Source organism: Myotis yumanensis, unplaced genomic scaffold (genome assembly GCF_028538775.1).
Source record: "Myotis yumanensis isolate MYYU_CA2020_CCGP unplaced genomic scaffold, mMyoYum1.0.hap1 SCAF_4, whole genome shotgun sequence".
NCBI lineage: Eukaryota > Metazoa > Chordata > Mammalia > Chiroptera > Vespertilionidae > Myotis > Myotis yumanensis.
Genome location: NW_027223755.1, coordinates 56,076,570 through 56,093,182, shown reverse-complemented (window position 1 = coordinate 56,093,182; position 16,613 = coordinate 56,076,570). Strand labels below are relative to the sequence as shown.

The 16,613-nt window shown below is 36.4% G+C and overlaps 1 protein-coding gene across 2 annotated transcripts in view; it reads left to right on the top strand.

Moving 5' to 3' along the window:
• CHD1 (chromodomain helicase DNA binding protein 1) overlaps window positions 1-16,613 on the top strand; it is a 77,413-nt gene that overhangs the window by 42,844 nt on the left and 17,956 nt on the right. For both annotated transcript variants that reach the window (XM_070412381.1, XM_070412380.1), the window contains exons 18-28: window positions 2,219-2,290; window positions 2,731-2,880; window positions 3,042-3,190; window positions 5,033-5,129; window positions 5,250-5,345; window positions 7,989-8,165; window positions 11,572-11,732; window positions 13,036-13,077; window positions 14,610-14,740; window positions 15,439-15,577; window positions 15,802-15,952. In XM_070412381.1, the coding sequence (XP_070268482.1) occupies window positions 2,219-2,290; window positions 2,731-2,880; window positions 3,042-3,190; window positions 5,033-5,129; window positions 5,250-5,345; window positions 7,989-8,165; window positions 11,572-11,732; window positions 13,036-13,077; window positions 14,610-14,740; window positions 15,439-15,577; window positions 15,802-15,952 (1,365 nt within the window). The remainder of the gene's footprint in view (window positions 1-2,218; window positions 2,291-2,730; window positions 2,881-3,041; window positions 3,191-5,032; window positions 5,130-5,249; window positions 5,346-7,988; window positions 8,166-11,571; window positions 11,733-13,035; window positions 13,078-14,609; window positions 14,741-15,438; window positions 15,578-15,801; window positions 15,953-16,613) is intronic.

Genomic DNA, 16,613 nt, shown 5'->3' with positions numbered 1-16,613 from the left:
TTAACAGCAAAACAATTTTTCTTCAACTTTTCTTTTAATTCTGTATTTCTCTTCTGTGCTCAAATCTAAAGGAGCATCCTTATGTATTAGGCTTTAGTCTGAGGAAGGAAAAGACAGATCACTCCTTGTGAATGTTATCAGGACAGTTGCAGATTCTGAAGATTTATGTGCTCATAATTATTCTAATGCATAGTTTGCTGAATAAAACTTAATGACCTTAGAGAAGATACTAGCGACCAAAATTGGCTTATATTCTGTTTATTCAATATTTACTTTGAAATTCAACATAATTAAAGCAAATATGGGTGAGTGTTTAGTGTTAGAGTTAGGTGCTACTTCCAGAATTTTATATCTTATAATCTTAATCCAGTATATACAGCTAGTGAATTATGTGTATTTGGTTCAAGCATTAGAATAGAAGTAGAATTAAAATGATCAACCTCAACACACATAATCCCTGCTCTGTTGGTGTTTACAGCCTGGTATGGGAAATAGACATTAAGCAGTTAATTACAAACAAATATAACATTACATCTCTGGTAAGTCCTATGAAGGACAGGTGTTTGGTGATATGAACATGGTTGAGAAATATGTAGTCATTTAAGGGAAAAGTAAGAAAGAACACCATTGATTTTTTAAAAAACAACAGCTTTATTGAGATGTAATTTTTGTTTCATACAACTCATCCATTTAAAGTGCATAATACATTGTTTTTTAATATATTCACAGATATCCATCACCACAGTCAATTATAGAATGTTTTCACCACTTCAAAAAGAAACTGTACCTTTTAGCTATCACCCTCTGTCTCCCCATTCTACCCCACATCCCCACCCCATCTTTGTTGGTTTGATTTTAGGGAAATTTTTATGTGTACATGGTCAAATAAAAATAGTGTACAGCTCTGGCTGGGTGGCTCAGTGGGTTAGAGTGTTCTGTATACCAAAAGGTTGTGGGGTTTGGTTCCCAGTCAGGGCACATACCTAGGTTTTGGATTTATTCCCCAGTTGGGACACATACAGGAGGCAACAGATTGATGTTTTCCTCTCTCCCCCTTCCTCTAAAATCAATGAATACTTATCATCAGGTGAGGATTTTTTTTTAAAAAAAGTATATGTACACACAGAAATACTGTGTGTGTGTGTGTGTGTGAGAGAGAGAGAGAGAGAGAAAGAGAGAGAGAGAGTGTGTGTGTGTGGGGGGGGTGGGTACAAAAGTACTTGTAAGCAACTGTTCTCTGCCCCTAATTACTTCTCCTTTCCAGATCACTACCCAGAATCATTTTTTAACTTTATTTTGGTTTAGGTCATGCCTCAAAAAAATGATATCCCACTATTTTTTTAAAGTTTTTTATTTTTAATTAATTTATTTTTTACTTGTATTTATATCAGAGGGGAATGGAGAAGGAGAGAGAGATAGAAACATCAACAATGAGAGACAATATCATTGATTGGCTGCCTCCTGCATGCCCCCTACTGGGAATTGAGTGGGCAATTTGGGCATGTGCCCTTGACTGGAATTGAACCCAGGACCCTTCAGTCTGCAGGCTGATGCTCTATCCACTGAGCAAAACCAGCCAGGGCAAAAGTTTTTTCTAATTGTAATTTTTAGTGAAAAAAGAAACACTTTAAAATTTTATATTTATTTTGGACATCTATTGGTTAGCTAATGTTTAGTAAGCACTTAGTATGTCAGGCACTGTGCTAAGTGTTTTACTGCATTCTCTCACCGAATCCTCTGTTTTCTATTAAGTAAGTAGTACTCTTATGTTACTAAGGATGAAACTGACAAGAAGAAAAGCCAAATCACTTGTCCAAGCCACTCATTAATACTCACATGTGGGCTATTTGACTAGAGCCCCAAATCCGTGATTCGTAAACATTAACTAGAGGGCTTTTTCTGGAACTCCCTCAGAGCTTCATCAGTCTGGGACAGAGCTCAATAATTTGCATTTCTAAAATGTATTACTTACAGAGGGTCTAGGGCAGAATGACAACCTATGTTATTTACTATTCGGGGAAGCAGTCCTAGTGATTAAGAGCACAGACTCCAGAGAAATAATGCCTCGTCATTGTTTTACTGCCTAAAAGTACTTTCTGCCCTTACAGTTTTAGCAAAAACAATGCTGAATTTTTATATATTACTTTATAATTTATTTTAATGCCTTTAAAGATTTTAAATTCTTTTATATGTGGTATTTTAATGTGTTTTATTCTAGAGATTAGATGGCTCAATAAAAGGGGAGTTGAGGAAACAAGCTCTAGATCATTTTAATGCTGAAGGATCAGAGGTATGGATGCTTTTCAAATTGTAAACTGTTTCATTCATTGTTTTTGTCATACTTATAGTTTTTACAAAACATCTTATCGGTGGGAACCAATTCAATTTGCATGTCAGGTTTTTAAATTAATATGGTATGTTATAGAACGTTAATCTTTCTTAATACTATTTCAGCATAAGGCAGTTTACTTTAAAGTAAATTAGCCCACTTTCATTGAAAAATTTATTTAAATTTGATGTTTATTTTTCCCATATATAGCTATATTTTGAAATCTTATTTGCTTTTGTAGAGGTGCATATATTTTGTTACTATTTTTAAAAACTACCTTTCCGTTTTATTGGTAAGATATTTTTTAAGTTCAAAAAGTGAATAATAAAACTCTCATATTGATTATTTTGAATTATAATGTGGAAGAATTTAAAATTGTCCCTATTTATAATTCCTTACAGGATTTCTGCTTTTTGCTTTCCACAAGAGCTGGAGGTCTAGGAATTAATTTAGCCTCAGCTGACACTGTGGTTATATTTGATTCTGATTGGAATCCACAAAATGATCTTCAGGCTCAGGCTAGAGCTCATCGTATCGGGCAAAAGAAACAGGTATTCTTTATCCCCTATTTATTTTTTGTTCCAGTTTGCTTTGAATCAGTGAAAACTTCATGTGGGATGAGCTTCAGTCTATATTCCAATATTTGGGTACTTCAGATTTGCAAAACAAATCCATTTAATTTCAGTTTGTTTCATCATGCATATCTTCACAGGTGAATATTTATCGTCTAGTTACGAAGGGATCAGTGGAAGAGGATATTCTTGAAAGGGCCAAAAAGAAGATGGTTTTAGATCATCTTGTGATTCAAAGAATGGACACAACTGGGAAGACAGTGCTACATACAGGTTCTGCCCCCTCAAGGTAGTTACTTTACTTTAAAAACTGTCATTTTAGAATCTTACTACATTCATTTTTTTTGAAATACTGTAAGCAGATCATTGAAGTATTACATTTAGTGTAATTTTTTTTTTTAAAAGCATTGGACTAATTTCTAGTCAAAGACATAAATTCAATACCTGATTTCACCACTCTAGTTTTGTAATTTTGGGGGAAATCCCTTTAACATTTAGGCTTCAAGTTGTTTTCGTTATAAATTAAGTATACTATGATGCTTATCTAACTACTAGAGGCCCGGTGCACAAAAATTTGTGTACTCGGGGGGGAGGGGGGTGTCCCTCAGCTCGGCCTGTGCCCTCTCGCAGTCTGGGACCCTTCGGGAGATAACGACCTGCTGGCTTAGGCCTGCTCCCGGGTGGCAGAGGGCAGGCCCAATCCCTAGGTGCAGCCCCTGGTCGGGCTCAGAGCAGGGGTGATTGGGGAGTTGGGGTGCCGCCCCCTGTCATGCACAGAGCAGGGCGGATCGTGAGGTTGCGATGCCACCCTCAGTCACGCTCAGGGTAGGGCCAATTGGGGGGTTGGGGCACCGCCCCCTGTCACACTCAAGGCAGGGTCGATGGGGATGGGGAGGTTGCGGCGCCACCCCCTGTCACGCACAGAGCAGGGCCCGTGGGGGGCGGTTGGGGTACCGCCCTCTATCACCCACAGAGCAGGGCCGATCAGGGGGTTGGGGCGCCGCCACTGTCACACTCAGGGCAGGGCCGATGGGGAGGTTATGGCTCTATCCCGTCACACACAGAGCAGGGCCCGTGGAGGTGGGGGCGGGTTGGGACGCCACACCCTGTCACACACACAGCAGGGCCAATCAGGGGGTTGGGGAGCTCCCCCCTATCAGGCACAGAGCAGGGCTGATCAGGGGGTTGGGGTGCCTTCCCCTGTCACGAACAGAGCAGGGCGGATAGGGAAGTTGTGGCCCCGCCCCCGTCACACAGCCGCAGGGTGATCAGGGGGTTTGGGCGCTGCCCCCTGTCACGCTGATCCCAGTGCCGGGAGGCCTCGAGGCTCCGCTGATCCTGGTGCTGGGAGGCATATTACCCTTTTACTATATAGGATAGAGGCCTGGTGCATGGGTGTGGGCCGGCTGGTTTGCCCTGAAGGGTGTCCTGGATCAGGGTGGGGGTCCTGCTTGGGTGCCTGGCCAGCCTGGATGAGGGGATGATGGCTGTTTGCAGCTGGTCACACCCCCTTCAGGGTGGGGGTCCCCACTGGGGTGCCTGGCCAGTCTGGGTGAGGGGCTGAGGGCCGTTTTCAGGCTGGCGGGTGACTGGAGCTCCCAACCGCTCCTTTTTTTCTTTTTTTTTTCTTTATTCTGGGCCAGCTTTAGCTCTGAGGCTTGGCTCCAGCTCTTAGGCCTCGGCTGCTGAAAGCAGGTATCTGGTTTGTTTGGGTTCTATAATCGAAACACTGTTTCAACTCCAGCTCTGTGATCCTGGCTGGCTGAAAGCAGGTTTCTGGAGTTTGTTTAGCTTCTATATTTGTAACAATGTTTCAAACTGCAAGCTCAGAGGCCGGCAGTGGCAGGCGGGGAACGTTGGAGTCCTCCATCACTGAAGCAAGCAAGCCTCATGTTCGAGTCAAGCTGCCTGGCTGCCGGCCGCCATCTTGGCTGGCAGTTAATTTGCATATCGTCCTGATTAGCCAATGGAAGGGTAGCGGAGTGACACCAATTTGCATGTTTCTCTTTTATCAGTGTAGATGTTATATAGCTGTTATAAGGTGATTATGTCAATAATAATAAAGGTGCTTTAAAAATGATAAATTTTTAATTGAATGTTAAGTGTTTTTATTTGCTTTTCCTGATTTTAGTTCTACTCCTTTCAATAAAGAAGAGTTGTCTGCAATTTTAAAATTTGGTGCTGAGGAACTTTTTAAGGAACCTGAAGGAGAAGAACAAGAGCCCCAGGTAAAAAAAAAAACCTTCAGAATGTGTCATCTATTTAAACTATATTTAACTATTTAACTGTAAAGTACATTTACTTTAAAATATGTTAAAGTATGTTTAAAGATTTTTTTCTAATTATAGGAAATGGATATCGATGAAATCTTGAAGAGGGCTGAAACTCATGAAAATGAACCAGGCCCTTTAACTGTAGGAGATGAATTGCTTTCCCAGTTCAAGGTACATTTTCTTTATAGTTATATAAATTGAGAGAAACAGACTTTATTTCATAATATTTTTTTTTTTTTTAAATTTGCCAAGGTGCATAAAATTATATTTTCCTTATTTTGACAAACCAGTATCAAACTAATTTGAAAGAGAGCAAATCATTTATGAACAGTTAAATTTAGTAGAGTGGGGAGGGATATTATTTCCTTAAATTTGCACCTAGAATAATGCCCAGCCAATAGCATGTACTCAAATATTTTGGTAAAAGAATGACTGTGATCCCTTTCTTACATTTCCATGACTGAGCAGTTTTAGACATCAGGTTAATTTAAGCATTACCACAACTGAGAAACTTCAAATCAGTCAAAGTAAGCTGTAAGCTCCTATTAATACTTATAAATACTCTTGGTTTGATGAGGGCTAAAAGGCTGCCAGGAGCCCTAAAGGAATGTAAGTCAACCGATCTCATCCTACATAATAAAAGCCTAATATGTTAAGTGTCCGGTTCTACAGTCTGCCATTCAACCAATCAAAACATAATATGCTAATGATATGCTAAGGCTGCTTAATTGCTTGCTGTGACGTGTTCTGACTACCAGGGGGCACAGTTGACCAATCGCTATGACATGCATTCACCACCAGGGTGCAGATAGTCGACCAGTCGCTATGACATGCACTGACCACCAAGGGGGCAGACACTCCAATCAGTAAGTTAGCTTGCTGCTGGGGTCCAGCTGATCGGGACTGAGCGAGACGGGCCAGACACGCCCTGGAGCTCTCCTTTGGTCCCTCTCCGGCTGTCCAACCTCCCACATCCCTCCCTGGCCCTGATCGAGCACTGGTGGGGTCCCTTGGCCTGGCCTGCGCCCTCTCGCAATCTGGGACCCCTCGGGGCATGTCGGAGAGCCAGTTTCAGCCCGATCCCGCAGGCCAGGCTGAGGGACCCCACTGGTGCACAAATTCATGCACTGGGCCTCTAGTAGTGTAATAAGTAAGTTTTGCAACAATTATCCTATATAATAAAAGGCTTATATGCAAATTGACTGAACAGTGGAACAACCAGTCGCTATGACACACACTGACCACCAGGGGGCAGACGTTCAATGCAGGACTCATGGCTGAGCTGGACTCACGGCTGGCGAGCGCAGCAGCGGCGGTGGCAGGAGCCTCTCCCACTTCTGCGGCAGCACTAAGGATGCTCTAAGCTGTCAGTCAGACATCCCCTGAGGGCTTCTGGACTGCGAGAGGGCACAGGCCGGGCTGAGGGACCACCCCCCACCCCGAGTGCACGAATTTTGTTTACCAGGCCTCTAGTTTAGTACAAAAAAGCAGGTTCCTCTGTATTCTAGCTATTGTCTATGAACTGAAGTTTTTAAGGATCAGTTCAATTTGTCATTTGTTCATTATGTGCCATGTACAGGGACATAGCAGTGAATAAAAACTTTCGTAATTAATTGATCACTCTGCTGCACGGTAGAGGAAGTACTGTATTGGGAAAGAATTAAGCAGGGAGATAAATTTGAAGATTATTTCAGTAATTATGAGAAGTGAATGTTTCTGAAACTTGCACTGACTCTGGCTACAGTCTAATTAACTCTTTCTTTACATAAAGGTATACTATTTGCTTTTTTATTTTCACTAATTGAAAAATTGTAAAAAGTTGCCAATAAATTAACTAGAGTATAAATTTATATGAGACTGATATTTTTATGCCAGTGATTTGATATTCACACAAAGCTGGGTTTAAATAATAGACATGAGAGAATAAACACTGTTTTTAGCCCCATTCCTTATAGAGGATAAGCATAGTTTTCTTCATCCAGTTATCTATAATTTTAATGTTACTGATATTGGCAATTAGCTTTAATGAGTACTTTCTTATACCAGACAGCACAGTTCTTTAAATATAGTATCTTATTTAAACCTCACAAAAGTTAGTATGCTGTTACTATCACTTTTGTTTTAGAGATAAAAAAAACTAGGGGTTGGGGAACCTAAATAAATTTAGTGCCTCAGGGCTCCTGTAGCTTGTCAGTAGCTCTTTAGGTACTATTTTTATGAAAATAAAAATAAGGATATTGGATTGTTCTATAGCAGTTGGTAGTTAATGGACTGGTGTGGTAATTCCTGCAGAAGTTAATTAGCATGTTGGTAATATAAATTACTTTATTATTCTCTTAACCTTCTCTAGTTCTGTTGTAATAATTTTATTGAATAGCAGGACAAAAGAGAATCATTCCTGAAAAAGAATTCTTAGAAGTCATTTGGTTTGATCTACTTTGACCAAATAAAGAAATAAACTTAGTTTAGCATTCAGCATTCATACTTGGTTTACTCCATAGTCATATTCATTATCCTTTAAGTCAGCGGTTCTCAACCTGTGGGTCGCCTAAGACCATCCTGCATATCAGATATTTACATTACGATTCATAACAGTAGCAACATTGCAGTTATGAAGTAGCAACAAAAATAATTTTATGGTTGGGTCACAACATGAGGAACTGTATTTAAAGGGCCAGAAGGTTGAGAACCACTGCTTTAAGTTTTATTATCTTACTCTGATATGCCACTTCCTTCCCCCAAAACATGAAAAATAAAATTTAAATGTGAGTTGTTTTTTAATGCTTACTCTGTTAATATTCTGGAATTCATTAGGTTGCCAACTTTTCTAACATGGATGAGGATGACATTGAGTTGGAACCTGAACGAAGTTCAAAGAATTGGGAAGAAATCATTCCAGAAGATCAAAGAAGACGATTAGAAGAGGAAGAAAGACAAAAAGAACTTGAAGAAATATATATGCTTCCAAGAATGAGAAACTGTGCTAAGCAGGTGACTTTTTAATTTTAAAGATATTATTATAATGAAAGAATATTCGCACCTGCATTGATCTTTTTTCAGTTAATGAGAGATATTGGTCTATAGTTTCATGTAATGTCTTCATCGGATTTGATAATGCTTGCTTCATAAACTAAGTTGAAGAGTGTTCCCTCCTCTGCTATTTTTGGAAAGAGTTGTGTAAATTGTTAATATTTCTTAATTAAATGTTTGGTAGTATTTTTTAGGGAAACTAGGCCTGGAGTTTTCTTTGTTAGAAGATTTTTTTTTTTTTTAATATATTTCATTGTTTTTTTTACAGAGAGGAAAGGAAAGGGATAGAGAGTTTGAAACATTGATGCGAGAGAAACATCAATCAGCTGCCTCCTGCACACCCCCTACTGGGGATGTGCCCGCAACCAGGGTACATGGCCTTGACCGGAATCAAGCGTGGGACCCTTCAGTCTGCAGTCTGACGCTCTATCCACTGAGCCAAACCAGTTAGGGCATTTGTTAGAAGAATTTTAAACTAACTTCAGTTTCTTTTCTAAATATGAATTCAGAATATCTTTTTCTTAAGTGAATTTGGTAGTGTGTTTCTTTCAAGAGATTGGTCCATTTTATCAAATTTGTTGAATTTATGGGCATAAAGTTATTCTTAATATCCTTTGTTATCCTTCTAGTGTCTACAAGATATTTACTGATTCCCCTCTCTTCTTAATACTGCTAAATTTTTTTATGATCATTCTAGTTAGAGGTTTATTTTATTTATCTTTTCAAAGGACTACCTTTTGGTATATTGATTTTCTGTTTTAAATTTTATTGATTTCTGCTCTTTATTATGTATCCTTTTTTTTTGCTTTAATTTGCTCTTTTTTTCTGTCTTAAGATGTAAGCTTAGACCATTGCATCAAGACTTTCCTTTCCTAAAATTAGCTTTTAATGCTACAAGTTTCCCCTAAGTACTGCTTTTCTGAATCTCTACATTTTGATATCTGGTGTGTTTTCATTTATTCAAAATATTTTTTTTCCCTTGTGGCTTCCTCTTTAACCCATTGGTTTCTTTTTTAGAAGTATGTTGTTTAATTTCTAAATATTTGGGAAATTTTCCAAGTATCTTTGGTTAATAATTTCTAGTTTAATTCTGTCATGGCCAAAGAGCATTCCCTGAATGGTTTGACGTTTTAAAAAATTGTTGATTATTTTGTGGCCTAAACGAAGAAAATAGACAGGTTTTTAGATAATGGTAACAGTGCCATACTAAACTATTTTGAATCCTGCTGCAAAAGGAAAAAACCTTAATATAGATATTTTTGCATTAACTTTTGATTTTTAGACTATTGCATTATAATATAGTTGTCTTTATTACTGAATTTTTTTGGTGCCTCCTTAAGTTTTGAGGCAAATGAGAGACTTGCCTCACCCTAGTCCTTGTCCTGCTACTCTTCTTGCAAGGTAGGGTTTTTTGTTTTCTTTTCCTACAACTATATTAGGCCTTTTCCTGTGCACTCAGTTCAGTAGCTGAGATGGATCTGTATTTCCTGCCTATATTCTGAAAGGTGACTGCTCCCTTTCTTCATGGCTGCACCACAAAATCAAGTTTTCTCTAATTTCCCTCATGAGCATGAGGTGTAGGTTTATGGAAAGGGCTTGAGAGTGGGTACAGGTCCTCCTTTTATCTTTGGTTCCCAGGGATTCTGTGCTCTCAAGGCAGCCCACATTCAGTCTTTAGTAAATTTTTAACTTCCTCTTACCTGCCTTTATAGTACTTGATGTCTACCATTCACGTTCTTCCCAAGTGAGCCAGTATTTGAGCCCCATCTCTTCTTACAAGCTGCTATATTTCCTTATATTTGAGACTGTTAGGTTGCCTTGTGATTTTTATGTGTTTAAAAAAAAAAAAGTGATGATTTTTTAAATTAGATTTTAGAGATTATGATTTTTGTTGTTATGGTAGGAGCAACCTACCAACTTTATACATCCCACGCAGATATGGAGCCAAGTAATGTGTTTGGCCTGAAAGTGACCATGTTTGTAGTTTCTTGTTTGTGTTTATTTCTTCAAACCCTATAATGGTTTCCTTTTACAGTGGATGGGAAGCATAGCATTATATTAGATCTTATGAAAGGAGGTTAGAACAGTAAAAACTAAATGCCCATTCTTAACTTTCAATAAGCTTTTAGCATATTAAAGGTATTCAAAATATATACTGAGACTTTGGAAAAATGCTCAAGACTTAACGAAAATATGCTTTGGTATATTTGTTAAAGAACTAATGGATATTTAGCTATTTTTATGTGGGTTCAACTGGCTTTTTTTTTCTGTTAAGTATCTGATCAACCTAATTAGAATACTAATAAGTGGATACTTAGGAGAACAGATAAAAATGACACATAATCTGTCCACCCAGAGGTAATCACTAATAATATAATATTATGGTATACATAATTCTAATATTTTTTATATATATCTGCCAAATTTAATTGGAGTATTAATTTGGAAGTTGCTTTCTTTCCTTTGACAGTATATAATGAATGTTATTCTACAACACAATTTTGTTTTTAATCCTCACTTGAGAATATGTTTTTATTGATTTGAGAGAGAGAGAGGGAGAAACATGATGTGAGAGAGAAACATCAATCAGTTGCCTCCTGTATGTGCCCCAACTGGGGACTGAAACCATAACCTTTTGGGGTACAGGATGGTGCTCTAGCTAACTGAGCCACCCAGCCAGAGCTATAACACAATTTTGATGGCTTTCTTAAACTTGTATAGGTTACTTGTCCAGTCTCTTTGATGAACGTTTAGATTGTTTGCTATTAAAAAAAGAAATCTGTGCTGTAAATGACTTTATTGGCCAATGTTTCCTCACATTTCTGATCTCAGGAAATATGCCTGGGAATGATGTTGCTGGGTCAGCAGAATGATAATTTTCAAGGCTTGTAATACAATATTGCTAAATTGCCTTCTGTCCCAGTTTAAATACCCAGAAGAAGTATATTACTGTTCATTTTTCTATCCCATTATACTAATATTAGCTATTATTGCTTAGTTGGTATTGGTCAAATTGATGGATTGATAAAAGAATTCCATTTTATTGTTAATTCTCATTTTTAAAAAGTGTTACCAATGAGTTTGTATGATTTTATGCTTATATTATTTGATTAATTAATTGGTAATAACTTTTCTCATTTTTACAAAAGGACAGTGGGTGTTTTCCTTTAGATTTATCAGAATGCGTTACATATTAAAGTTATTAATAACTGTCATTAACATGCTGTATTTTTCTGTTTGCTTTTTAAAAGTTTTTTTATAGAATATTTTTGATTTATAGAAAAGCATTTGAAGTTACAAAATTCTGTCAGTCTTGTACAATTTTCTTTGCCCTAAGTTTGGGTAAATTTTTGTTTTCAAATTCCAGATTAGTTTCAATGGAAGTGAAGGGAGGCGCAGTAGAAGCAGGAGATATTCTGGATCTGATAGTGATTCAATCTCAGAAAGGAAAAGGCCAAAGAAACGTGGAAGACCACGGACTATCCCTCGAGAGAATATTAAAGGATTTAGTGATGCAGAAATTCGGCGGTAAGATGATGTGACACCATTTTACTTCATTTTATTTTTATTAGAGGGTGAAACTAAAATACAGAAATCCCAACATTTCAAAGATGAAGGTGAAAGTGTTAGAGGAAGCAAATATATGGAAATTGTTTAGGAATTGGGTGGGGGTTCTGCTTTTGTGTGTTCATTATAACTATGAGAAAAAAAATGTTTGGCATCTAATCTTTGCATATTATTTATTTATTGTTAGTATATTTAGACTGTTACATTCTTTTGGTTTTATTAATGTGGTTCAGAACAGTGGCCTTTTTGAATAATGAATGTATATTTCAATACATTAGACTTATTTAATAAAAATTCTCACTGCACTTCTGACTCCCAACATTACTATTTTTATGTGGGGATAATTTAGTTCCATATTTTTCTAGTTTTTTAATTCTGAAGTAATTTGTTCTTTGAAAGTAACCATGTTAAGGGTATTTCTGTTATGTCCAAGTAGGAATTGAGGTAAGAATGGGTAGTAAGATAAATTGTAGTTTTCTTTCAAAATACATTTATGTGTATATACAGATATATTTAAGGGGAATAAGATAACTTTACTTTTGTTTATGTAATAATTTTGCTTATGAAATTTGTAAAAAGGTTGTTCATTATTGTATTTTGAGAGTTTGTTTCTTTCAAGCCATTGTAACTCTTTTCTTTTACATCATAGACCTGACCGATAAAGTTCTTCCTCATTCTTTCTACCAGAAAATTAAATATGTTATTAGATTTTATTAAGGGTATTTTATGACCACCTGATTTGCTGGACTTTCTGTCTTTAGTTGAAGAGGCATTTCAACTTTTCCTGGATATTTTTCCTCATCCATCAACCACTTGGGTAGCTTTGTTCTTAAGTAAAATTTTTATTTTCCATTGTTGGTACAATACCCTACATCTGAATTAAAGCTATTTTCAGTAAATTTTATCAACACTTGGAATGTTAGGAGGTGCAATATGATTGATAATTCTGGAGACACTTCCTGTGGTAGCCTTGAACCTTATTTTGTCTTGTGAAAAAAAATAAAGTAATTTCTAAAATAAAATTTAGCTTCTATTGTTTTATTTATACTGGTTTCTAAACATCATCCTGGGTGTTAATTTCTTGTCTTACTTGGTATGTTTTAATGTTTTGGTTTCTAGCATAGTTTATTCATTTTTGTCAGTAATTACCTTGAATTAATTTGTATTCTAAGAAGTATTTTCTTTTTTCTATATATTTATAAATTTATCTATTGTTTAATGGGTAGTGAAGCCTGCATTTAAATCAACAATTATTTTCTGCTAGGTTTATCAAGAGTTACAAGAAATTTGGTGGCCCTCTAGAAAGGTAAATACATCTGTTATTCTCATAGAATCATAGTATGTTTTATGTTCTTGTCAGGGTTATTTGTTTATACTAATACTCAGTTTAGGTACTTTGTTAAACTTGCTTTTAAAAGACATTTACAAAGTTAATCTGTAGAAAGTAAAATTCAAGTATAGTTTTGAAAAATGTTTTACTGCCATCCTTAATTTTTTCTAGTCTCTAAAATTTTACCTGCCAATGAAGTTTTCTAGAAAATTCCTTTCATTTTTATAATTCTAAGGTACTTTCAAAGGCTTTATCATTTTTTAAATGAGAAACTTATAAACTAGCAGATTCATTCTTAGGAAAACTGAGTTGCTAACCTAGCCATCTGACTTAAAGACCTGTTTTATTTTCCCTTACTAGGGAAATTTTCTTGTTTTCCTAAATACAGCTTCCTCTTACACAAACTATTAAAATCAAATTGTCAAGACAGGTTTTTTTGTTATTGTTGTTATCAGTTAATTTTAGTCATTGTCTGTGATTTGGATATTCTTTGTTCTTTGTTATGGTAAACTGTTATGGTAAACCCATTGTCTGGATATAGAATGGCGAAGACTCAAATTGGTTTAAAATTTTTTCTCTACACAACTCCTTCTTAAAATATATTTTCTTTTTTATCTTGAGATGACTTGCATACAATACAATAAAAGACTTGCATAATTATTTTATATGATGAAAAAACTTTGAACATTAATAATCATATCTACTCAGTGCATAGTAATTACAAACTATAGAACATTACTCTTATAATGTCTTTTTCATTTATGATTATTACAACCCTTAAGCACTTCTTTTGAATTTAAGATCTGGTCAGTTATAAAAAGGTTTTGTAGGATCCTATATAATAGAAGCATAATATGCAAATCGACTGAATGGTGGAACAACTGGTAGCTATGATACACACTGACCACCAGGGGGCAGACGCTCAATGCAGGAGCTGCCCCCTGGTGATCAGTGCGCTCCCACAGGGGGGGTGCCCCTCAGCCAGTAACTGGGCTAATGGCTGGCGAGCCCAGCAGCAGTGGCGGGAGCCTCTTCCACCTCTGAGGCAGCACTAAGGAGCATTGAGCCGGGCTCACAGCTGGTGAGCGCAATGGTGGTGGCAGGAGCCTCTCCCGCCTCCGCAGGCGGTAAGGAGCGAGGGGTCCCAGACTGTGAGAGCCCCGGACTGTGAGAGGCTGAAGGATTCCCGCCCCCAACCCCCCTAGAACACGAATCTAGTTATTACATAATCTTCAAATTTAAAGATTTGTGCCCCAGGCCTCTAGTTATTACATAATCTTCAAATTTAAAGCATACCACTTGTTCTGTAATGAATTGGTTTACTTTATTATTATCCTTGAATATATAGACGAATTGTTTCCCCATCAAATCTTCTTGGTTTTTATGTATCTTATGCCAATTATATGTACTAAAATTTGTAGAGCATGAAATAGTGTGATTTGTAGAACTTGAGATGAAGTGAAATTTAGTCTGCGTATTTACTTGAAAATTGTATTATTTTATTACAGATTGGATGCAATAGCTCGAGATGCTGAATTAGTTGATAAGTCAGAGACAGACCTCAGACGACTAGGAGAATTGGTGCATAATGGTTGCATTAAAGCTTTAAAGGATAATTCTTCAGGAACAGAACGGACAGGTAATATTAAAATGAGAGTGATTTAAAGAGAGGTAAATGGAACTTTTAAAATATGCTTTTATTGAGTTAGGTATTATATCTTGTTACCTTTTCATCAGTCTTAAAAGATGCTTTACAAAACAAAGCTAGGTAACAGGAAATCGGGAGCAGAATTCTATTATTGAAGGCAATACAATCTATCTGCCTGATATAGTCTAACTGGGAGATAATGTCAGGAATTACTGTTAGTTATACTATAATTTTAGCATACATGATTGAAAAGATATCTTAAGAATACATATGTAATATTGGTTTGGGGCATACTTAGCTTCATTATGCTTATTTTACAATTCATCCACTAAATAAAAATATTTAGATAAGATTTAGTAATCAGATGTACTGAAAAAAAAAATCATACCAGAAATCTTATTGAGAAATTATTGATCATATCAACAGATTGATGTACCTTCTGCAGTAGACAAAACACTTAAGTACATGAAATGCTTTTTATGAATCTACATCTCCTATATTACAGTCACTAATATGTACTAAGAAATCTTGTAGTGAAATTTAAGGTTTGCCAGCAAGTCCCCCCCAAAACATAAATAATACTAATAAGTAAATGTAAGTAATAGTTATTAAAATAATAGCATACATTGCTTTTTTATTTTGTAGTTATATATTTTATACTTCTTTTACTCTTTCTTAAAAAAATTAAGGTGGTAGACTTGGAAAAGTAAAGGGTCCAACATTCCGAATATCAGGAGTACAAGTGAATGCCAAGCTAGTCATCTCCCATGAAGAAGAATTAATACCATTGCACAAATCCATTCCTTCAGATCCAGAAGAAAGAAAGCAGTGAGTTCCTTACTTTTTCCATTGTAAAGTATTTCTTGTTACGCAATAATTTGGATATGAGTGTAAGTTAAAATGTTTTTTATGTCATTGGCTAGTTTGACTGAAATGTTTTTGAACATAAAATTAAATTTTGAATGATTCAGATATGTTCTTAACATGTTTTTAAAATTAATTTTTAATAAGGCAATTGTAAACTTGACATTGGTTATTAACTTGAATGCTAGGTATACTATCCCATGCCATACAAAGGCTGCTCATTTTGATATAGACTGGGGCAAAGAAGATGATTCCAATTTGTTAATTGGCATATATGAATATGGATATGGAAGCTGGGAAATGATTAAAATGGATCCTGACCTCAGTCTAACACACAAGGTACTTAAATATTTCTTGATTCTGATGTTGAATTTAATTTTGCTTTTAAATTATGTTAGAACCCGGTTGGTGTGGCTTAATGATTGAACATTGACCTATGAGCCCGAAGGTCATGGTTCGATTCCTGGTCAGGGCACATGCCTGGGTTGCAGGCTCGATCATTGATGTTCCTCATCATTGATGTTTCTATCGCTCTCTCCCTCTCTCTTCCTCTCTCAAAAAATACAAAAAAATGTTTTAAATTATGTTAGAAATAAACTCAACTACGTGTCAGGAAAAAAAGGCTCTAGATCAGCGGTTCTCAACCTGTGGGTCGCGACCCGTTTGGCAGTCGAACAACTCTTTCACAGGGGTGGCCTAAGACCATCCTGCATATCAGATATTTACATTACGATTCATAACAGTAGCAACATTACAGTTATGAAGTAGCAATGAAAATAATTTTATGGTTGGGTCACAACATGAGGAACTGTATTTAAAGGGCCAGAAGGTTGAGAACCACTGCTCTAGATAGTTGTGTGACCTTGGCTTCTTTGAAATCTGGTTTTCCTGAAGGGATTTCATGAATTTAAATATTCTCCAAGATTTTGCTTTACCTCAAATTATATTTTTGTTAGGACATTTTTCTTTAGGTTAAAAGTAAATCTTTCATTCCATGATT